This window comes from Diceros bicornis, chromosome 5 (assembly GCF_020826845.1).
Source record: "Diceros bicornis minor isolate mBicDic1 chromosome 5, mDicBic1.mat.cur, whole genome shotgun sequence".
Classification (NCBI taxonomy): Eukaryota; Metazoa; Chordata; class Mammalia; order Perissodactyla; family Rhinocerotidae; genus Diceros; species Diceros bicornis.
The window spans coordinates 88238835-88262570 of NC_080744.1; the positions used below are offsets into that span (position 1 = coordinate 88238835).

A 23736-nucleotide genomic window follows, 5' to 3' on the forward strand; every position below is an offset into this window, starting at 1 on the left:
ATCCTAATTTCTGGCTTCTTTTGAATAGTCGGAAGATCTGGAAACACTGAACCATAGTAATTGGTGGAGTTGAGAAGTGGCTGTGCCTCGGGTTGAGGTGGTATACACTACATTTTCCCACAGTCCACACCACTCCCTATTGTCTTACACTGAGCTGTTTCATTTATTTATGTGACCTGCTCAGACCCTGAAGGTACTTGAGTCTGAGATCACTAGACTCACTCCTACTCAAGTAGCAAAGCTCAGCTCATGTCACCTTCTCCATGAACTTCCCTGACTCAGAAGCCCCTCTTATGCCAGGTACAGCAAGCCTGTGGGACCTGAGGGTATGCAGGGAGTGGCAGGGGGCGTTAGTTTCTTGTTCCTTCTCAGTGACAACTGACAAGATGCTTATGGATAAAGCCAACCATAAGAGAAGGGGAACACGCAGGAGCACACTCCTTTCCCCCTGCAATGTTCAGAAGATGACAGTGCCAGAGAAGGAAATTTGGGAGCTCTGCTCTCCCTGTGATATGGTGCGGGGCTGCTTTTTGGGGCTTGCTGATTGAATCACCAACTGATAGAGTAGTAGGAGGAAGCCAGCCCTGGCTCTGGAAGGATACTCAGCCCCAGTGTCTTCAGGTGTCAGCCATGGCCTCCATTCCCACCCCTCACTCCGTGTTCTGTAGGAGTCCAAAGCTCTGGGGAGGAATTGGGGTGGGGAAGGGGCTTGGGTCCTCCTGTGAGCCGATTCCTGATTGCCTTGGAGAAAAGTCCAGACATGGTGCTCAGGATGGAAATAACAAACTCCAGCCCTGTTGATTTAGGGCATGGAAAATGACTTCACTCAACAAACATCACTGCAGCTTGTAGCAGGTGGAGGGTAGGCTGGGCATGGGCATAGGGAGGACGGTGGCTTCCAAAGCTGTGTCCAGGTTGATACTAGAATCAGGCGTCTGAATGGGGCCTTGAGAAGGACTCTGCTGGGATGGACAGAGCCGAGAGGAGCGCTTGTCACCAGAGTAGTACTGCCTGGCTACTCACCACGTGGCAGTCACGGGGCAAGCCCTTGCTGTGTATTTTCCTCTTTCATCTCCATCACAACCCTATGAGGTGGGCATTTTTATTGTTCCCATTTCACTCAGAGACATAAAGCATCGTATCCAAGAATTTACGGTGAGGAGTGGGCTGGAGGCAGGATCTGACCCAGGCTCTGTCTGACAGATTGTCTCCAAATCGGGAACTTGGTGCACGAGGTGGGGGTGGGGGTCAGAGTCTGAGCTGAGCTGAAACCGGGGCTTTGTGTAACAGGAGCAAACCCAGAAGAGAAGCCAAGAGCAGGGCCAGATGGTCATCGTACCTGGCACACTACACCTGACTCCAGACAGATGCCCGAAATGTCACCCGGCAGAGCCAAGAGGAGGAGGTACGAAGCCAAGTCAGGGCAAGGGGAATGTGCGCAGGGGACTGGTCTTGTCCCATCTGACTTGATTCCTACTCCCTCATTTCAGGAGGGTTTGGCCTGAACGCTTTGAATGTTTCCAAAAGCTTTTCAGGAAGTTCTGGCTCTGCAGAAGTCTGGGAGCCTGGTGTCTGCTGTAAACACGCACAGTGAGAGGTGTAAAGATGGACTTAACAGGCAGCCCCTCCTTTGCTTTTCCTCCTGCTCTGAGCCTCAGTCCAGGCCCCCAGGGTGGGCTGGGGCCTGAGGGGGCACCATAGTCACAGGCCTGTTTGCCTCCAGGGTCTGGGCTGATGGCTCTGGGGACAATGGCTCAAGGTGTCACTGAGGGCTTTGTATCAGGGGCCGCCTCAGAGCCTCAACTCTCCCCACTTCTCCTGCCATTATGTTCCTGTAGAAGATGCCAGGAAAGAAGGCTAGGGTTAAGTGGGGAGAGCCTGCCCCTCCTTTTAGAATAATCCAGAGGCAAAGAGAATTCTTTACCTGCCGACTTCTCCATGTGACCAGAGTGGACTGACACGTGGATGGGAGATTTAATCGCTTTTTATCTAGACATATGCTCTTGTAAAACACCCTGGCATCTGAAGGGCTCTGACAGGCACGTTCAGTACGGGGAAATTCAGCCGGGAGTGGGGAGAGGATGCGCGGAACCCACCCACCACCTGGCCGAGGGGGTGGGAGAAACGGATCTAGCCTGTTTTGTTGCCAGAAATGCCTCTTTGATCCAACACTGTCAAAAAATGAGATCGCGAAAAAGAACACGGGCTTTGGCGGGATCCCTAGTTCCACCTTCACGAGCGGAGTATCTAAAACTGAGCTTGCTCACTCCTTAGACTGAGTGAACTGTGACGAGCAAAAGGGATCGTGCATACATAGAAACAGCCGGCAGATGCCATTTTTATTTTATTTTTATTATTGTTATAAAACTCTTCTGAGAAGAGAGAGTAGGTCATGGCTGCATTCCTCTGCCTTCCCGTCATTTTGCTCCAATTAGCATGCACTTATTGAGCGCCTCTTGAGTGGGGTTCTGAGGCCACAGTGGGGATGGAGACAGGCAGTCCCCAGTCTGAAGGTGCTTAAAATCTAAATTTGGAGACAGGAAACACTCACACACATACGCATACAAGACGGACAAACGCCCCAGCAAAAGAACAGGGTCATAAACACCTACCCATGCTTGGAAGGCGCCGAGAAGATAGCAGAGGAGAAGCGGTGATAGAGGATTACAGACTGAGGGTACACTCGCGGGCGGACAGGGAGGCGCTGTTTTAGGGGATGGCATTCTGCCAGAACCTAAAATAGGTGGGGCCAGCCTCACAAAGGCCTGTGGGGAGAGTTTCAGGAAGGGAGGTCTGCTCAGGCCAGGCCCTGAAGGCAGGAAGATGGGTTAGTGGAGCCCAACTTCCCTCCTTTAAAATTCATGTTTCTGGGCCCTCCTCACCCCAGAAGATGGTCCCTGAATCTTCATCGCTCCTCTTCCCCTCCCCACCTCTGTTTATTGGTCCCATTTTCACCTTAGCATTGTGGCTTTCTCATATAACCTCTCCCCCTTTCCTTCTCTCCTCTCATTTTTTCTTTACCTTATTTTTACAAATACATTCTTTTTATTGGTAAAATGTTCTCCTCCTGCCTGGTCTCCACCCCTGACCTGCTTTTCCCTCCTTCTCAAACATCTAGCAAGACCAGGCTGTAATCGTGGGCCCTTTTATCAGTAATCTCTCTGAGATCTCACATCACCTCACCGTTCTAAGGGAAGAGGTCTCTAACGTGCCACCAAGAACCCGCTGATGCCCAAGCCCAGGAGCCCTTGAGCATCCTCCTCCCTATGGTCCCTCCGGCAGGAGCACTTGCCCCTCTTGCTCACGGCTTTGGTCCCTCTGTTCTCCTCTTGCCTCCTCGACTCTCCTTCTCCATGGCCTTTGCTACCTTGGTTTCTCCTTCCAACTCTCTAAATGAGGGGAAAAACCAAGGCTTGCTCCTGAGGTCTCTGCTACTTTAGGGGTTTCATCTACACTCATGGCTTCTACTACTGTCTCCCTGCAAATGGCATCAATCTCCATCTCCAGCCCTGACCTCCCTCCTAAATATCATTCTTGTATGAATTGGTCCCTGGCTGCACACCATGTAGGTGACCACGGACAAGTCCCTTCCCATCTCAGGGCCCTCACTGCCGTACCTAGAAAATAAAGGGGAATGGACAGGCTGGCCTCCTATATCCCTACGCTCTAAAAATTGGTGATTCAATGATTTTTAAATGTTGTAATTCCCACATAGATGAACTCCATCCTCTTAATCATCATGTTTAAAACCAACCTCACCATTGGACCATAAGACACAGCTTCCCCTCTGGATTCCTACACCCACAGTGGGCTCAGCCATTGTCCCTGGCATCACTGACAGTCCCCAGGGTGTTGTCATTTCTTCTTTGTAACCAAGACTCTAACTCTCTCTTCCTTTCCATTTATACCACTTCAGCCTGGATCCTCTCTGCTGCTCCTGTAGATGACCAGGGTGGTCTCCCCAGCCCCAGGCCCCTCTGAGCAACTTACAAATTATCTACACATTCCCGTTCAAAACACTTCAAGGTCCCACCTGTCCATAGCAGCTCCTCTTCAGCTTTGTGGGTCCCTTTGAGAATCTTTTAAAATGTGTGGATCCTTTGCCCAGAAAAATGCCTAACATTTCAAGAGGTTCATGGATCTCCTGAAACCCATCACAGACTCTTTAGAGGTCTTTGGACCCCAGGTTAAACCAAAGCAACCCCCAAGGAGTCAAGTGTGAGTTCCTCACCCCTGACAGCCTGGCTCTGAGCCCTCTGTCCTACCTTATTTTACTCGACTTTCAGGTTCTCTGGAAGCCTCACTCCGGCCAAGTCACAAAGGTAGGAACAGATCCGTGTTGAGCATGCGGACCTTCTTTGGCTCCGGCCATTCTCCTCATCTGGATCACCAACTTCATTCTTCGTCCAGCTAAGTCCTTGGACCCTTCCTTCAAGTCCCACCCTCATCCTGCCTCCTCCAGAAAATGTCTCTCTTGTCCCTAGCTCTTTGGGGGGACTCCCTCTTTGGAGCTCCGATAGTATGAATCATCAGTACCATTAGCATGATATTGTCATTTTTGTTTTGATTACATGGCAGGGCTCACCACTGAGGACAGGGACTGCCACTAGGCTGACACACTGCACACACAAGACATTTGTTGGTGATAATAAATAAATAATAAATGTGATAATAAATGGTGATAATAAATGTTCCTGATAACCGAAGGAAGAAGGCTTCCCAAATCCCCCAATTTAGCTGTGTCTGATAATAGCTTTTCTATATTTTATTATACACACTCACGGGCTTTTCTACAACATTCTATATTGAGCATAATTTATCTGGAACACCAATCCTGCTGTAATACGATGGTTTTCCAAGTGGTGCTGAGAGGTGGGGAAGAACGATGCTATTGAAGCTATCGTGCAAGTTTATCAAGGGGTTTCACTGAGATGGGAAAGTGTCTCCTGCAATGCCTAGATGGAGCAGATGCTCAGCATGTTTGTTTGCCTTCCTCTTGCCTTTTTTTCTTTTGAATGTAGAACAGGTGGTCGGCGAAAATAGATCAGCACCTATTTATTGCCCTGCTCTAAAATTTCAGGGCAGGGAATTTAGAGGCATAGCAAAAGGATTAGCTATTTCCAGTGAGTCTGGACTCCATTCAACAGGGAAACTCATGGAGGGAGGTGTCCAGTTGTGACACTTTGGAGCCAGAGAAGACCTGTGGGTTCATCTGACTCTCATTTCACAGAGGGGGAAACTGAGGCCCAGAGAACTTAGGGCCTGCCCTTAATGTAATGGCCTGCTGGTGTCAGCTCCACAACCAAAGCCCAGATCTCCAAACTCTCACTCTCTCCAGACACATTTCTCATCATCACACAAGAATTCTCTCTGCCAGCAGACCACATGAGCACTTTTTCTGTGCTGGGTTCATCTTTGCAAGTCACACAGGCTTGCAGGCAGCTGTGTCCAGTGAATCAGATGCATTGTGCTCACATGGCTTTGTGATGTCCGTACAAGCTCACGGTAACTGTCACAGAAACCAGGGCCCAGGGAGCCGTCCTGAGGCTTTTCTCCAGGGGCATTGTGAGTGCCTCGTAAGGCTGCTGTTTCTGCACCTAATCGGGAACAGATTGACTCTTCCAGCAGACTGGCCCATGGCAGATAGCATGTGCTGGTTACACTGAAATGCTGCATTTGAGAAATAGTTATTGAGTATTTACCAGGTGCCATGCACTGGGTATACAGAGATGAGCAGGACAGAAATGGATCCTCCCTTCATGTGGAAGACAAAAAAAAAAAAGAACAAAAGTAAATATACCACCACCTACTCCAGGCAGAACAACCCTCTCCAGTGGCTAATCTCAGCCTATTTCCAAGACAGAAAATAAAAACAACACTACACAATGGGACTCTGATGAAGACTAAAAATCCAAAAGTCAACACACTTTACTTTATTTTATCTCAATTGATCTCAACTCCCAAATGTTCCAGCTTCAAAAGGTAAGATTAGGTACCATTAAGCCAGCCAGACCAGCATTGATTTTAAAAACCCTTCTTGATGCTTTAGGATGGAGGAGGTTGCAGACCCTTATTAATTTCTTTATCAGGTTGATCTCAGCCTGCCAGGAGCCAGCTCGCCTGATTCCCAATTCTGCCCGCATCTCTCCATTCCCCTGGCTTCTGTGTACCAGGCCACGGAGCCTGTAAAGAACTGTGAATTACCCTGCTAGGAATACTTACTGTAACAGTGGGCTGGTCTTTCTTCATGGCATCGGGAAAAAGGAAAGTGGGCTTCATCTATAAATAAGATGGAACTCAATGTATTCCAAATCAGACAATTATGCAGGGAGCTCATATAACCCACCACGTTTTCTCTCCTTTGGCCACAGAAAGAAATACATAAATGACTGCAGAATGTAGGCAGCAGAGACCTTTCTGAGCCTCCTCAAGAAACTAACTCCCTCCTTCCTTCCCTCCCTCCTTTCCTTCCTTCATTTTCCAAACCAGCACTTACACTCTGTCAGGCACTGTGCCCGGAGCACAGATCTGGGTCCCAGCCCTCCTAGGGCTACAATCTAGCAGGCAGGAAAGGCAGCATGCAAGAAACACCAAGTGTGAGGAGTGGTGCAAAAGAGAAGTAGGGAGTGCCGGGAGACTGTAAGATGGAGTCTAATCTAGTGGTGTTGCTAGGGTCGCGGGAGCTCTTGGGCCTAAATCATCCTTGCCTTTTGAGTCACCCACAAGCTTTTCTCATTGGAGGATTATTTTTTGTGCACTGGGCAATTTCCCAGATGCAGGGAGAAATCATATCTGTAACCAGGTACTTTTTTGGAAGATCACCTCACTCTCTAGAGAAGTTTTGCAAGGAGTTGCAACAGCTTTGCTACCACGGGTGCAGATGATGGCCAGGGGAAGAAGAAGGCTGGCACATCATCACTGCATAGCCTTCAATCATCTTCCAGGTCTGCCTTCATGTACTTTGCTAACTTCATTTTATTGACTTAATACGTTTCTTTAAATTGACCCACTTAAAAACCTGAATGAATTTATCATAACAGGAATTTTTATGTCACTACCATAAATAGAATACCAATATCCCTTGCCCTAAATAGAAAGTAATGGCAAAAATAAAAACAATTCAATTCTCAGCTTCCAGCTTGCCTGGAGGCTGTCCTTATCTGAGGAGCAGATTGGTTCTAAAAGGCTCCCCTATACTTGCCTTTGATTGCCCCTAGAGGCCTCCCCCCTCAATTCCTCCACTTTCTATAACTGAGAGTGGAGTCTGGAATTAGCCTGCAGGCTGGGCAGGCCACCAAAACCACTCAGGAACCCCAAGAACTCTAGGGAACCATTACTGCGTGTGCCAACTGTGAAGTGGTGCCATTGGCTGTGTGAATGGTTGTATCCTAGCCAAGCTCTTGAGGGAGCTTAATGACACAGCCAAGGAGTACTTTGCTGACCAGCTTCTCTGGAAATTTCTATCACGTGCTCCAGCCCTGGGTCAAGGTCGTTTCTGGTACAGACACACTGCAGCCTCCTTACACACATTTGAAAAATCAATTCAACCCTTGGTTAAGACTTCTCCTTGCCTTGCCTCATGCCTTAGGTCTCAACTGGGAAAAGGACAAAGAGAGAGAAGCAGGTTAATCCACAGGGTTAAGCCCCTGGCACCTGGGAAACAGCCAGCTAGATCTTGATAAAACTCAGTTCTTTTTTCTGTGTTTATTAAGCAGTTACTTTACCTGAGTCTCAGTTTACTTGTCCATAAAATGGGTTTTGCAGGGGTTTTATAATAAATGTGTGAAATATATGAAGAACTCCTGGTGCACACACGAGCATCCAGCAAGTGGCCGTAATAGTAATTATTACTAATTTTTCCGACATCCATTTGAAGGCCACTCTAGGCCAACTCTGTGATGGGCAACAGCGATCCTGGGACAAGTTTCCCCTGGTTTCATAGGCCAAGGTCACTGCCTTGGGCTGGGGCTCTGCAGAAGGCTGGAAGCCAATTATTCCCACCACTGGAGGGAGGGTGCATGCAAATCACCTGGGGTCTTGCTGCGATGCAGATTCAATTTCTTTAGGTCTGAGCCTGGGGTGAGGCCTGAGATTTTGCATTTCTCCCAAAACTTCAGATGATGCCCATGTTGCTGGTCCAAGGACCACACTTTGGGTGACAAGGCTGTAGCCCAGTGGTTCTCCAAATGCGATCTTTGGAAGAACCAAAGGCATTGGTGACACCTGGAACTTGGTAAATGATGCACATCCTGAGGCCCCATCCCAGACCTGCTGAGTCAGAAACTCGGGTGGGGCCGGCACTGTTTTAACAACCCTCAGGTCACACCGAGCCACAGCTTTACTTTACAGCCACAATCCTAACTCCCTGCCCCTGGAATCCACAGCACCTGCTCATTCCTGGTGTCTTGCGGGAACTGTGTGGTGTAAGCCTCAAAGGGAAGAGACACGGCTGTATCTCAGCAGCTCCCAGCCCGGCAGGAGCCAGATCTCTGGGGACCAGCATTTGGGACTCTCTTCTCTTTTCAGGTTCACCCTTGAGCCAAAAACACCAAACGACGCTACTCTGATGCAGGTGGCAAGGAAAGGGCAGCTAGGAACCTGGATCTGGGAGGGGGGTGGTCTGGGCTGTCTGCACCCTTGGCTTCCCTCCTCCCTCCCCAATGCCTCCTCACTGCTCCATGCCTTCCCTGTGGTTCAGGCTTTTATGAGACCTGATGGGCCCCTCTACCGAATTTAGACAGGCAGACAGGCCAACAAGTATTTACAGAGTGCCCACAAGCAAAGTATGTGCTTGCACTTTCCACAATCCTAACTCCCAGGGGTTGGTATTGGGGCCACCGCCAGCAGTGTGTCCAAATATACTCATAACAAGGAAACGGTGTGTATTTCTCTCGTTCTAGGTCTATGCCCTTTCCTCTTTTTCTCCCTCTGCTCCCTCCCCACCATGCTTTTTGGTACCATATTATTTTTTGAATTAAATAATACTCACATTGATGTTGCTTTGTTAAGACCACAACTACACTCTTAAAATGAGTCAACGTGTCTTGAGCACCTGCCAGGCACTCTTCTGGCTGCTTTCATTTGTGTGTGTGTGTGTGTGTGTGTGTGTGTGTGTGTGTAATTGTGGTAAAATACACATAACATAAAATTTACCATCTTTGTCATTTTTAACTGTACAGTTCAGTAGTTGCATACATTCACATTGTTGTGCAATCAATCTCCAGAATTATTCTCATCTTGCAAAACTGAAACACTATACTCTAGGTCCCTCATATAAGTGGAATCGTACAGTATTTGTCCTTTGTGAGTGGCTTATTTCACTTAGCATAATGTCCTCAAGGTTCATCCATGTTGTAGCCCGTGTCAGAATTTCCTTCCTTTTTAAGGCTAACATTCCATTACACGGATATACCACATTTTGCTTATCCACTCCTCCATTGATGGACATCTTTTGGCTATTGCAAATAATGCTGCTATAAACATAGGTGTACAAATATTTGTTCAAGTCCCTGCTTTCAATTCTTTGGGGTATCTAGGCAGAAGTGGAATTGCTTGATCAGATGGTAATTCTATTTTTAATTTTTTGAGGAACAACCATACTGTTTTCCTCAGTGGCTACATCATTTTACATTCCCATCATTTGCGTTTTATTTAATCCTCAGAAAGGTGTGGCCCAGTGTCTGGAGGTATAAGCAGTGAGTCTGGCCCTTAGGGAGGACTACTCAGTCCTTACATATAGGAGAAAAGGAAGGCCTCTGGTTGGAGGGGTGTACAATGAAGACCTAAGTGACTTGGCCTGACACTCTGCTGGGGGTTAGAGCTTTGGTGGGTGGCACCAGACAGGCTGGGGAAGGAGTTGTGGAGCCTTGGCTAGCTCCACCCCCAAGGCTGTACCTCCCTTATGTCAGCGCTCTGCTGCCCAGGTCAGGACGGATATACCATTGGGGGTTTCTCTCTTGCCCTTCTCTTTGTGTTTCCTGGGAACTAAGCATATTGATTAGGGTACAGTTCAGACATCCCACAGAGTCCACTTAAAGCCAATTCCCAAGTTTCGGGGACCTCAGCGGTGCAGTGGGAGGGGCTTTGCTGCTTATAGGAGAACAGCAAATGAAAGTCACCCGCCCTATCAATTTACCAGCTCATTTTCTCAGAGTATCTTATGCCTCCTCCCTGCATCATGTAAGCTACGCTGGCATTTACCGAGAAAGAAGGTGTGAATTAATCCTGGGTATCGCTTCTCCGAGCGCAGCCAATATTCTTGTTCTTGAAATTGGAGATGGGAAGGCTAACAAGCTCCCACCCATCACTGGGCAGAGTCCCAGTGCGGCTGGACCTCCTCAGCATCCCCTGAAATGTCACACCCAAGGGTGATGGCCGCCACTGTGTCTGGGAGGCTCATCCGACCTGCCACGAGCCTTTCCAGTGTCTCAAATGTTTTCAGCTTCCCTTTGCAAATTATCTGTGTGGTACATAAAATGGGACCCAGAGCTTAGGAGGTCCAGGGCAGGAGGTGGGAGGCAGAAGGAGTAGGAGCAGGCAGCCCGGTTATTTTAATACATGAAAGTAGCTAAGAACAGCGTGTGCTGTAGAGTCAGGCAAACCTGGGTTGGGATCCCAGTTCCTCGTTTCCTAGCTGTGTGACCTTAGCGAATCCTGAAACTTCTCTGAGCCTCTGTTTCCTCATCTGCAAATGGGCAATCAGGGTGGTTGTGAGGGTTAAGTGAGTGACCCGTGGGGCTCTCAGCAGAACGGTGGGCACAGCGTCAGCCCCTGGGAAATGGGGCTCCCTGGGCATGTACAGTCTCCCTGCAGAAGCCCATCCCCTCCTGCCTGCTTCTTTTCTAGCCAGCCTGAGGAAGCTCACTGCACTAGCCCTCTGTCTTTCCCCAAAAGAAAATCCTCCAGGCCTGAATAATTTGTATTGTTTTCTCTTCCTTCAGTGTGTACCTCTCTCTCTGGTAATGAGGTGGTCAAATAAATGACCCGCTCCAGAATCACTCGGATGAGACTTGGTGGAACAAGGGGGTGGCTGGAGGAGAGGGAGAAAGGGCAGAGTGGGGGGGTGCCATCCACAACAAGGTGATTCCGAGCTGGCAACTCTAAATCCTATCGACCTTTTTGGCTGCGGTCGTCCACTGAGGCCTCGGCTCTAGCGTGCTGTCCCCGAGGTCTCTTTCAGCCTTGTTGCTTCCCAGGTTTCTCTCTTCCACAGACCTTCATGTTTCCAACTTCATCCTTTGGAAATATGAGCATGCATATTTTCCCCATTGGATGTCACTGAGTACATCACTTTTGAATAGTTCTCCTCATTCTCTGGAGCCTGGGTTCAAATCCCAGCTTTGCAACTCACTAGCTGTGTGACTTTGGCTGAGTTATTTAACTGCTCTGTGCCTCAGTTTCCTCATCTGCAAAATGGACGTAACAATAACATAGACCTCATAGGATTGTTGGCAAGATTACAGGTGTGAATATAGCTAAAGTGCTTAGGATGTCGTATGGCATACAGCAGACATGCAAAAATGACTGTTGTTATTCTCTGCTGGCATCAGCCTCCACGGGGAAGAGATGTGTGAGGAGTGAGGCTATGTTTCCAGAAGCGATCCCCTCCGTTGACTCTTCAGGGTAAACTCAGACCACAGACTACTAGATTTCAGGGATCAGTAACGTTTCCAGAAAATTGGGGTCAGAGAGTCATAGGGTTACCAACCTCCTCGACTGAGGAAGACCATCACAACCACTATCCACCATCACCCTCTTTCAGGAAAGAGAGGGCCCATAGGAAAAGAAACGAACATCACCTCAGAATACAGAAGAGTTCTTCTCAGGGAATGACAGTTGGCAACTTGAAACTAACAAAATTGCGATGACTACGTTGTGCTTTTTCTTTTTGGATCACTACCCATCTGCAGATCAGCATTTGGGAACCACTGACCCGGGGGTCATTTCGACCTCCAGTCATCGACTAAGAGTCTAGAGGAGAGATGGTCGCCCTGAGCCTTATAAGGGGCCAGTGAGCAGAGCCGAGTGCCCTTGTGTCCCTCCAACAGTAACAAAAACGTGCTCAGGGAACTCTCTGACAGAGCCGAGAGCTCCACTCTGGAGAGTGATTTCGGAACTCAAACACACCCACACAGCAAGGCGGACGCAGGATTTCCAAGAGCAGCGAATCGGGATCCCAAGTGCTGGAAGGGCCGAGAAGCCGCTGCCTGCCCACGTTGGGTACGGGTTATCATCTATACGGATACTTGTCTACGCTTGCTCTCTCCCCAGCTGAAGCTGTTCCCTTCGACATCGCGAAATCTGTGACAGCTGAAGCTGAGAACACGCTGGGACAAACAGGTCCTGTCAGGACACCGGGCGGCTTCCTAGCCGAGTGACGAATTGCAGGCGACTGGGGAGAATTTAAAACCAGCCCAGCTGCCACCCAGGAGAGTGACTAATCTTAACACTTAAAGACAAGTCCCAGACGGGGAGTCATTCAGACATAGGGGACGGCTCCCTGGGCACAGATGGCACCTAAGCTCTCACCCCGGGGCTTCTCTTGGGGAGATGAGCCTGTCTCCATCCCCTGGCAGCAGACAGCCGCCTGACGCACCTGGCTGGTGGTGTTCCGGTTCCTGCCCCTCCCTCAGTCCTTTTCACTGTATCTTTCCATCTGTCTCTAACTCGCTTTTGCTAGAGACAACCAAGAGATATGAGTCTCCAGAGCTTATCTAGGGTCCACGCAGCTGCCACAAGTCTTGACCGATCCGTCACAATTCCCTGGTTTGACCAGTGTTTGAAAATCAAAACACCACTTAAAAGTGCTTAATAAAGAAAATCTTGGAGACGACACGCATTGATCTGACCTCACATTTCTTACTCCCTAAATGCTTTAAATACACAACTTCCAGCGTTCTTTCTAGGGACCAGAACTTGGAAGGAAACAGTAGGCCCCAAGTTGTCTGCTCTTAATGTCAGTATGGAAGCCGTTAAGGTGATAAAGATGGACAGCGCTGGCACATCTTCTCCAGGCAGAAGGACGGTGGCTGGGGCAGTGGCATTATTGGCAGTGGCAGGGCCAGAAAGGGCTCTCTGGGGAATAAAGACCTGGGCAGAGGCTGGGAGGTGGGGGTCTACGTCTTTGTCTTTTATCTGAACTGGCAGTGGGAAACATGCCACTGGATCCTCGTCTTTTACAAACTAGAAAGGGCCTGTCATTCCCGTTCGCCTGCCCCCACAACATTCTAAGATGATGAACAATGCCCTTAACTGGGCTGTGCCCTCCATGTTGGATACACATGTTGGGAAAAGCTGTGGGCTTTCCGAACAAGTGTAGGATGTTTCACCGATATTAGAATAGTACAGACCTTTGAGGGCAGAAAGGTTGAATGCTTATTTTTGCCACATCCTAGGCCTGAGTTTATTCCCTCAAACAATATTTTATAGGCTTCATGTACTAAACCATATACTTATCACTGGAGCTGGGGATAAGGGGAAAAATAAAACATAACAGTCGAGTCCATCTCCATAGGATACTGGCATGACAGGATGCTAAGGGTACACACAGGAGGGGCAGCCGTTCCAGACTGTCTGAAGAGGGTCTGGGGTCCAAGAATGCTTTGCAAAGGATACTAGCCCTTAGCCTTGAAGGAGGAGTCAGGGGAAGGAAGAATGCGGTGGGGTGGGAATCAGGAGGGATAGTGTGTGCAAGGAGGTTCTTATAGGAAGGAGGAAGAACATGTGCAAAGGCACGGAGGCATGAAGTCATGGTACATTCCAGGGAACTGTGAGCAATACAGAATGGAGCCCAGGGAGGCTGAAGCGGGAGGCAGGGGCCAGATTATGTATTCCCTTCTATGCCGTGCTAAAAGCAATGGGAGCTTTTATGGAATTTCACTCTCTCTAAGAAGTATTTATAATTTGCAACTTACAACATCTCCAATTTGTAAAACCTAAACAATTTTAAAACCTAGCAACCCTGCTCTACAAGGGGAAAGAGGCCCTGAGTGGTGAATTGGTTTCTAAGATGGATATCTATTTACAATTTAAATTTGATGCTAGGAACAGTTGGCAACCAGAACTTGGAGCAAGTGAGTTAACAACCAGACCTTCTTTCTGTCCTGTTTTATCCTCCAATTATGTTTATACTTGAGTGAGGTATACCAGGACTGGGGAGAAGAATGAGCTTTTTCCAAAAAAAGAAAGTTGCATCATCTTGAGCAAACATGTATGCTCCTTACAGAGTGCCTGGACTGCAACTGCTCGAGGTCATTTTCTTTCACATCACCTGGACTCACCCACTAAAATGTGCACCTCACCCCACTCTCAGCTGATGGCAGCAGTGCTGCCTGCTCAGGGGTCTGGTCACTGCTGATGATCAGAGCTAGCTCCTCGTTGTCTGTTCCTTTCCCAGACAGGCCTGATGTTTGGCTGGGATGAACCAGGACCCCTGGCCATGGTGCACTAGATGGCATCAGTTCTGACCAGTTGGACGTCCATTTTAACAAGTCAGTGCCAAGAGAGACCAGTTGTTAAATATCTTTACTATCACCCCCCTCCCAGACCCCCGGATGCCCAATCACATGGCACGTAGAAGCGAGGAATGTCCATTCAGTTGCCATCAGAATCGGGCTTACAATGGAATGGGAGTCTTCCTTCTTCAAGAAGCTTTAGCCCAAGGCCCCACCTGTGAGTCTGGGATGCCCATGCCCATGGCAGGTGAGCTTGTCTGGCAAGCCAGGGGACAGTGCAGAGACAGGAGACAGTTCTGTCCTCTAGTGTTACCCTGAACTTGACTGGACCAGAGGGACATTTCAGGGAGACAATCCTTGAGTCTTTCTCCAGTCCTCATCAGTCATCTTCCCTCTTTCTAAACTACCGAGGGAAAAACTAAGCCCAGCCCACGCTCTTAGGAAAATGCTGGGCTTTTGAAAGAACTCTGGAGAATGAGTGAGGAAGGCTAGTTCTGAGGCTTACTCCATAATATTACCGCAGGGGAAAAGAATTCAGATGACAAGGCAGTCGAGCATGGCGGTCAAGAGCACAGACTTTAGCTTCCCGTAGAACTAGTGTCATTTGCTTTATCACTAGCAAGTTACACAACCTCTCTGAGCCTCAGTTTCCTCACTGATAAACTGGAGATTACCACAGTACCTAGCTGAGAGAGGTTCAAGGACTGAGTGGACCAGTGCTTTAAAGCAGTAAGCGCAGGGTCTGGCACACATTGCCCCACACACAGTAGCTCTTGATGCCACTGGGAGGTGACGACTGGGACACCATGTGTTAATGTCTATAAAGCACTGTCTATAATAGATCTGGGCTCATAGCAAGGGCTCAATAAATCTTCCCCACCGTCATGATTACTATTATTGTGACTAGTTAACTCCTCTTTGACCAGAGTTCTGTAACTCTTTCCTGATTAGAGGAGCTTATCTGGGGACCAGTGCATAGGTTACAAATGAGGCGACCTGTGCAGGCCTTCCCTGTCCTTAACCAGCCAGGGTGTGATCTTGGATAAGTGATGTTGCTTCTCAGGGTCAAATTCACCCTGACTGTAAAAGGAGAAGAGGTTTCTTAGGGGGATCCCTACGCTTCCTTCCTCTCCTAAGGCTCTGTGAGTGTCAGCCCTGCCGAAGGATGTTGTGTGAGCCCGTCACTGGACCAGATTCAACAGATGCTTGTTGAATGCCTTCTGAATGCCAGGTTCTGGGACACCATGGTGGGCAAGACCGCCATGTCCCACACTCCCCTTCTTGGAGGTGACACTGAAGACTAAAGCCCAGGGGAAAATCAGAAAAAGATTTTAGCGTATAACTTGGTCCAATTGACTCTATAACCTGGGGGTTGCATGAGCTGATCAGGGGCTGTTTTACCAAAGCCCCACCCAACCTCTGCTTTAGAATTTCAACTCACCCCCTGTTTGGGTGGTTTGCAGAGAACTCACCTTTCTACATTTCTTTTTCTCATTCAGTCCCAGGGAGGCTCCACAAGCAAGCAAGTTAGAAACAGAACTTTGAAAATCATCACTTAGGAAAAGAGACACGTGTCTCAGAAAAAGCCTCTGGAAGAAAGCCCTGCCCCTCACCACCCGTTACATGATTCCTTGGGAAGGACAGGACCTCTGAGACTACCACATAAAAAAGCCTCATTTTATAAGAAAGGGAATCAGGAGCTTAAGAAAAGTGTATCTCAGTTTTGTTCCTCCAGACAATACAGGTGTAATTCTCTTTCCTCTTTCACTTCTCATTCCTTAATCCTTAGAAAATTTACTCCAGAAAGAGGTTCCTTCCTTCCTTCCTAACATATCACAGGGTCCCATTGTTCATTGCCTTCCAGAAACGGCCATCCTTTTACAGAACTATTGTTTTCTCCCAGGGACTGCCACCGCAGGTAATCTGCCATCTTCCCCAGCACAGGTGGAGATCAAGTCAGGGAAGTCTGGGCAGGGCTGGGGCAAAGGCATCGTGGTCTTGAGTTTGATTCCAGTTCTCCTGGAAGAGCCTACGGTGAGGAAGACAGAGCCCCACACCTGGCGCTCCTCACTGCTCACTGTGCCAGGGCACTTATCACACTGCGCCCCCGCCGGCTGCTCAAAGTTGGGGGGCTTCCAAGCATTAAATAAGCCACGGTGAAACCTTGCTTGTAAACAGATACAGGGGTTGCTGGATTCCCATCCTCTGCCCCACCCCCTTCCTCCCCCAGCCATGGCAAATCCCAGATACGCCTCCACTCCCATGAGTTAAACATGGGTACTGAGGGCAGCAGGTGTCTCAGATCAGGACTGGTCAAGCCAGGGGTCAGCCAGAGGACAGGGGCACCAGAGGGAAGGACAATGCCACGAAAGAGAACACATTTGACCTGTTTGACAATTTTTCCCAGGGTCAGCGCAGGCAGAGACCCCCAATGAAATAGGGCCCAGGAGGCACACCCAGAGCAGAAGAGCCCTGGATTTTAAATATATATATATGAACATTTCCTTCTAAGTTCAGGCCTTGGAGCTTATGCCTGGATCCCTGTTGGAACAACCTGATGTGGGGAGCGGGGGCTTCACAATGCGTTTGGCTGGAAAGTGTAGCATTATGTGCAAAGTAATTTCCTGATTACATTTTAAAAACTAAAAGTCCCTGGCTTGTAGAAGGTATTCGGTAAAAGTTCAGCGGATGGAGAAGCGAGGGATGCCTGAATGAACGCAGCACTTCTATTTTTATAGCCGAACAATGGGCAGCTGCTGGTCCTTCCCTCTCACATGTCAAGGTCAGCAAGTGGTCTAGGCCAAGCAGAACCCACCTCTGGGAGAAGAGAGAGAGAGCCGAGAGGAAGGCCCTACCCACTATGTCCTCCATCACCCCAAGACTTGGCTTGCCCGATTTCCGTTCCGATCCATGTTTTTGAGGCGAACAGCTACGGAAAGTAGCGTGTTTCTCTATCTCCGCGTGGGAGCTGGTGTCATATCTCGTATTAACTGAACAGTATTTGTGAAAGTTTTCGGAGCTCTTGAGGAAACCGGGGAGGAGGAGGAGGAAAAGGCAGACAGAAGGATTCTTAAAGTACGGTGGAGTTCACAGAAGGTCTTCTGAGGTTGCCGAGATGGGAAGGGGCAGGGAGAAAAGGAGAGAGCAGGAAGTGGCGCCTGCCCCAGGTTTGGGTCCATAGGCCCTTGGCATCCTGGACCCAGGACTGGCATTTCCCTTTTAAGGGATTTGCCAGCATAGCGGGCCCTCAACTGGCGCTGATAACGAATGGGATAACAAATGGGACAAAGGAGGGGCGCACGCGGCGCGGACTCGCGAAGGGCGCCTGGCTTGGCACTAGCCTCGCGGAGGAAAGGACTTTCTGCTCGCTCTGCGTCCTCACCTTCTCCCTGCCCAGGGCCAGGAAGCTCTCCCGGGGCCCTTTAGAACCCTGGCTGCCACCCCACCTGCCCACCGCGGGTTGGAAGCTCTTTGTGGCGCCGAAGCTGAAAAGGGCCGGGCCCGGCGTGCTGGAGACCGCCGGGAGGGGCACGAGACTCAGGCTCCGGGACCTATGGCTGATGCGTCCTGCGGGGCAAGTGCGCGCTCCTGAAGTCCCGCGCCAGGGCAGGGACTCGCGGTCCTGCCCCACCTCAGGAGATCAGAGAGAAAAGAGAGGGCGAGACCGTGCTCCTGGGGGCCCCGAAGACCACCGGGCGGCGGTACAGACTTTCCCGAAAGGTCTGCGTCTCCGCGTTGAGAGCGCGCGGGAACCCGGGGGGGGCAGGGGGCGCCGCGGGGTTAGCTGAGGGTCCAAAGCCAGGCGAGGGCGGGGGTCTCAGCCCAGCCCCGCGCGCTCTGCCTCTAGCGGTGCCAGCCCGCGCCCCAACGCCGGGCTCCCGGGCCGGCGGGAGGCGCGTATGCGTGTCTGTATATACTGGGGACACTCCCCTTCCTGGGAGCTCGTGCAGAGCCTCTGCCCTCCGCTCAGGCCCGGGGATCCCCTCCCCCAGCTCAGAGATCCCCGCGCGCCCCCTGCCCACTTTGCCAAGGCGAGAAAGCGGCCGAGCCGGAGACAAAGAAACTCCTGCCTCCTCCACTCTCAGCCTCTCCACCCGCCCTAGACACTCCCCGGCGCCCTCCCTCGACCCCGGCGACATCGCGCGTGGACAAGCCGGGGAAGGGGGGCAAGGTGGGCGAGACTGGTCCCTGACGCCGGCCAGCTGGAGGGTGCCCATGCTCCCCGCCCGGGGACACCCTACGGCAGCCGCGTCCCCACCCTCCGCTTCCCAAACCGTCCGGGGTCCCCGGCACTGCCACCCCCGGCCAAAACCGTCCCCCGTCTCTCCAGTGGAGCGATAGGGGGGCGCGGCGCACACAAAGCGAGTGTGGGGTGCGGGGGGAGAGTACTGGGGAGGGAGAGATCCTGCGAGGGCTCGGCGCTGGCCCGGGCGCTGCTATTTACCCGATTTCTTCTTCGATCTCCGAGATGTCTGCGAAGATGAGGAAGACCACGAGCAGCGTGAGCGCAGCCAGCATCCAGCTCCGGAACTGCAGCTGCATGGTGGGTTCGCGCCCGCCGGGACCCGCGCGGGCCGGCGCGAAGAGCGGGGGCTGAAGGACGCAGCGGCAGGGAGCCTCCGCGCGCGGCGCGCAGCGGGGCAGACACCCTGCGCTCCGGGCGAGTCCGGGCCAGCGGCGGCGGCGGCGACAGCGGCAGACAGGGGTTGCTCAGGCGCGGCGAGCCCGTTCGCTCCCTCTCGGCTCCCGCCCGCCCCTCCTCTCCCCTCCTCCCCTCTCCCCTCCCCTTTCCTCCCCCGCCCCGCGCGGGGCTCCTCGCGCAGTTTGACAGCTTTGCTGCGCGCCTCTGCTCGCCTCCTCCCACCCGAACCAACTCCACTGTCCAGCCGCCCGCCTTTGCGTCTCCCGCCTGGCTTCTTTTAGCTCCGGTGGGCGCTGGGATGTGGCCAGAGCCTGCCACTCCCTCCCTGGGGGGCTGAACTCGGGGCACCGCGTGCTTCCGGATATCGAGCTGAGCCCAGGGAAGAGCGCACCCTGCCCGGCTACCCCGCCGGCTGGCAAACGCCCTCCCTCGCCCGCTCTTTGTCCAGCGCCCTCGCTTTCTCGCAAAGTTTGCCCGACACAAAGACCAACATCTGGGGACAGCCCCCAGCGCGCGGCGAGGAGGCGGTTTCAGCCAGGCAGATGTTTCAGCAGTTGATGAATAGGAGGGGATATGGGAGAAGGGGAGGGGAGAAGAAATATCCAAGATAGGCCAACTTCGCCGGAGATGCTGATTGCAATTTGTGGGCGAGGTGCTCGCTCGGCCCGCGAGAAACCACCCGCTCCAAGCAGTCACCCGGGTCTCCATTGATAGACCCGAGACTGGGTCCGGAGAGGTTCCTAGAGTTGCCTGAGGTCACGCAGTCGTGGCTGGAACCCTCGGCTGCCCAGAATGGCAGACTCAGCACCTGCCCTGCCTTGGCCCCTGCGGTGCTAACTACAGGCTGGGCATCGTCTCCTCAGCTCTTGCCCTTTCCTGGCAAAATCAGTACCCTGGGGAGTCCTATTTTGATCTAAAGGCCTGCTAGAAAATGTGGCTCCCACAAGGGGCAATGCCCCCCATGCAGAATATTTCACGCATCTCCAGCCTTAGACAGTTTAACTCAAATTACGTCTTGCACCAACCATTAGCCTGGGGTGGGAAGGGCCCCATTAAGCTTTACTGGAATTAGATAATTACTTAACTTTCTTTTTCTTGCACTAATTGTAACAATCTTGAAATCACGAAATGTAAATTCCCAGAAATGATCATCTAGTTTATGAAGGGGTCCTTGGGGTTTGAGTTTGGGGAAAAGAGTCCTGTTGGAGAAGCTGTATGGAATGTCCTAAATTCCTGGAAAGCAAATGAATAGGAGGGGCAGATTGGCTGTGCCCCCAGGGCCACCCATGCAGAGCCAGGCCTCAGAGGAGCTTGGGGAGGGACTGGCAGTGGCTAAGTCCTTTCAGGGGGACCCTGGAGAGGTAAGAAGGCTTTTTGGGTTCCCCAACAAAGCACTGCCTGTGCCCACTGTCCTCTGTCTCTGTGTGTGTAGGAAGGATGGGCGGGAGGAGGCTTCCAGCTAGGGGGCTGCTGGACAGCGGTTGTTGACCCTGGAAGCCAGCATAAGCTCTCCCCTGCAGGAGGAGTCCCTGTCACCCTGCCTGGAGAGCAGGAGGGAGAAGCAGAGCAGAGAAATGCGGAAAGCTCTGCGTGTGGGAGCAGATGCCTCTTCCCCAGAGAAGGAATGTACTAATTCCCATGACAGAGCTTCATTTCTTTACCAACCCTTTGCAAAATGTGTGTACCTCCGCTCCTTTTACAGCGACCTCCACCAGAATACCACATTTTTGGGGGGACGGGGTGAGACTTTCTAATGTTGAGCACAATATTGGATGTCACTCTCCCTGTCTCTTAGCAGTGGCAACAGACATCAAAAGAGTGTTTCCCATCAGCTCAGCTGGCCTCTTGGTCTAAGCATCCTGGCTCCAACTTTTCTGAGTCCCTAGATCTTTCCCTACATCTGGCTTGATGGGTGGTTTAGGAGTTATAGAGTTGTGTTTGTTATGTTTTGTCTTGTTTTTTTTGAGATGAATGGTTGGGATATCTGAATAGGGAGAGGTAAGAACAGGGTGCACCTGTTATGCTGCTCAATGTTTCAATCACTCATTCATTCGCTCCAGGACACAGCAATATTTATTGAACACCTACACTGTGCCAGACTCTGTGCCAGGGGCTAGAGAACCCGAGAGAGTGACACGTGTTTCCTGCCCTCTAGTGGCTCAGGGTTCAGGTGGAAGACAGACATACAACTCCGTAATTATGGTATGGGATGTGAGCTGCAATATAGCTATGGTCTCCTGCGTAGCTTATAATTGATGAATGAGATCACACAATAAGATCTCTACCAACTCACTTTTACTGTGCAGAACATCATAGAGAGATTGCCATGATCCTAAATTCATCCCAGGTCAGGTAAACCTCCTTGCTACAAGCACTATTACAACAGAGTCTATTTCCATTTTCTATTAGGTGACCCATGTTATCATCCCAGGCTCAGATTCTTCCTTCTTTGGATCCACTTGAGAAGAGTCATGATGAGTGGCCAGGAAAAGTGGAAACTTGTTGAACAATTCTATCCGTTACAGAGAAATCCTTGTAACCAGACCCACAGAGCAACATCCCTCAAGTACATCTGCTGGAAATAGAGCTAGCTTTGTAATGCAGAGGATGTCTTTGCACTGAGAGTCATTGAGATGGGGAACCCTCCTGATGGTTGACGATGGAATGCTGTCTGCACACGCTTGGGTTTGAATCTGCGTGGGCTGGCTTATTTTACAGTGATCTGAGCACATTCACTGCCCCTTGCAGCTGTCTACGAAAACTGAGTTTGTCCCTGGGATCTGGAAAGAGGAAGAATGATCGGGCCGGCAGCAAGTGTCATGCCTGCTGATGCTGGTAAACTGCCACATGGCACACGCTTGGCTCAGCCACTCTGACGCCTCCCCTCCTTGTGATCCCTCTGTTTAAGCAAGTCCCTTTTCCTGCCTTGGTTTAGGCTAAGTCATTGACTGTTCGGGTTAAAATACGGGAGTTATATGGGAGTGACAGCAAATTAAAAGTCATTACCAGTTATTAACATTTCAACTCAAATTAATAGAATATATTAGCTATTCTGGCACCTAATAGGCCTGGGGAAGTGCATAGTAATGAGGGATACAGGAGCAGGACACTCTGCAGAGCCCTGAAGGGGCCCAGTGGAGTCACACCCAGCAGTTGGCAGCCCTTCCTTATCTCTGATGCTGGCTAAGAGCGTGCTTCTCCTTCCAGCTGCCAACCCCTACTCAGAGCCGAAATTCATGGGAACTCCAAGACTATCTACCATTTACTCGTCTAACTAAACTCCCCCATGCCCCCCTCTCACCCCCAGATGTGGAGAGTTTTTTCCTGAACCACTTCTTGGGAGTAATAAAGGATCGTCCTGGCAATCCTTTCATATAGGATTTCATATAGGTACCATCATCTTCATTTTACAATTGAGGAAACTGACGCTCAAAAGAGACTAAATTGCCCAAGATGGCTCACTTGGCAGTGAGGGAATTTTAATTCACTCGCCTCCCCTGGGCCTCAGCAATTTCTGGGATTGTGGGATTGCCAAGGTCCCTCTAGCACTCCGTGCAGTGCTAAATGGATCTCTGAGCAGGCACTGCCTCTGAGACTTACGTAACCCCTTAGTTCTGGTATATCAGGATTCAGGGAACAAATTTATCTTCACTCACTGCACACCCTTCATCACTGGTGAGACTGTAATCATAAATCTCAATTTTCATCTTTCCACATGGAAGAGACTAGTCCTTTCAATCAATCCAATCTTTTTTTAAAAAAATCAATAATAAATAATAATTTTCTTATCCAAAGTTCTGACCTAGTACCAAACACCCTTGAACTTGCTCAGAAAGCAGTTTAGAATGGTATAAAACTACAAAGTGTCAATGGCCTTGCTTTTTCATCATCTCTGAAGGAGGAGCTGTGAACAGCTATATGGGGGGGGGAGTAAAGAGGTGGGATATCATAGTCAGAATAGACTAATAGGCTATTGTGTTTCTGCACCTCTGATAACTGAGAGAACCTGCCTTCTTTTTTGAAATTTACGCTAAAATTGGAATGTTCTCACAAATGCAACGTTTCCCCCTTCAAAATCAGAATCCAAGCAGTAACAACATGGAAAAGTATACGGGCACATTTGCATTCCATTTGTAGCTTTTGCAAATAGCAAAATTGTATATTAGCCAAAGTTAGAAAAGAAATACACCCAGGAAATTGCTATAAATGTTTCTGGGATTATCAGCAAGAGATCTTGGGAGGGACGTGGGCATGAGCTCCCCAGTGAGTTGGAAGTGATAGCAGAGGAGGGGGGCAATGGTTCAATATATTGCTGGGATTTTTCCAAACTCTTCAGTTGGGATTAAAGGTGGTTTTGAGCCAAAGCATAAAGTCAGGTACCAGATGACAGAGATAAATGGAAAGGAGTGTCCTCTCACGATTCTTACCAGTGCTTCAGCAAAATTATCACTGTGATCTCTGAATCAGATTTCTCTGAATCAGCTCACCCAACTTTGCCCAGAGTCCAGCATCACCCACCTCCCCATGAGGCATCTGAGGAAGCTGGCCCATGTCAATCATCCCTGACTCTCAGTCGTCTCACTTTCCTTAGCCTCTGTTGCACCACGGACCTCCGCATTCTCAGAGCTGGAAGGATGGGTA

At 50.3% G+C, this 23736-nt stretch overlaps 1 protein-coding gene across 1 annotated transcript in view; it reads right to left on the reverse strand.

The window, feature by feature from the left end:
* The window catches only part of ST8SIA2 (ST8 alpha-N-acetyl-neuraminide alpha-2,8-sialyltransferase 2), a 62878-nt gene extending 43769 nt beyond the window's left edge, over positions 1-19109 (reverse strand). The window contains exon 1 of the mRNA XM_058542387.1: positions 18898-19109. Within this exon, the coding sequence (XP_058398370.1) occupies positions 18898-18995 (98 nt within the window). The 5' untranslated portion in view covers positions 18996-19109. The remainder of the gene's footprint in view (positions 1-18897) is intronic.
* Between the last annotated feature and the right edge of the window lie 4627 nt (positions 19110-23736).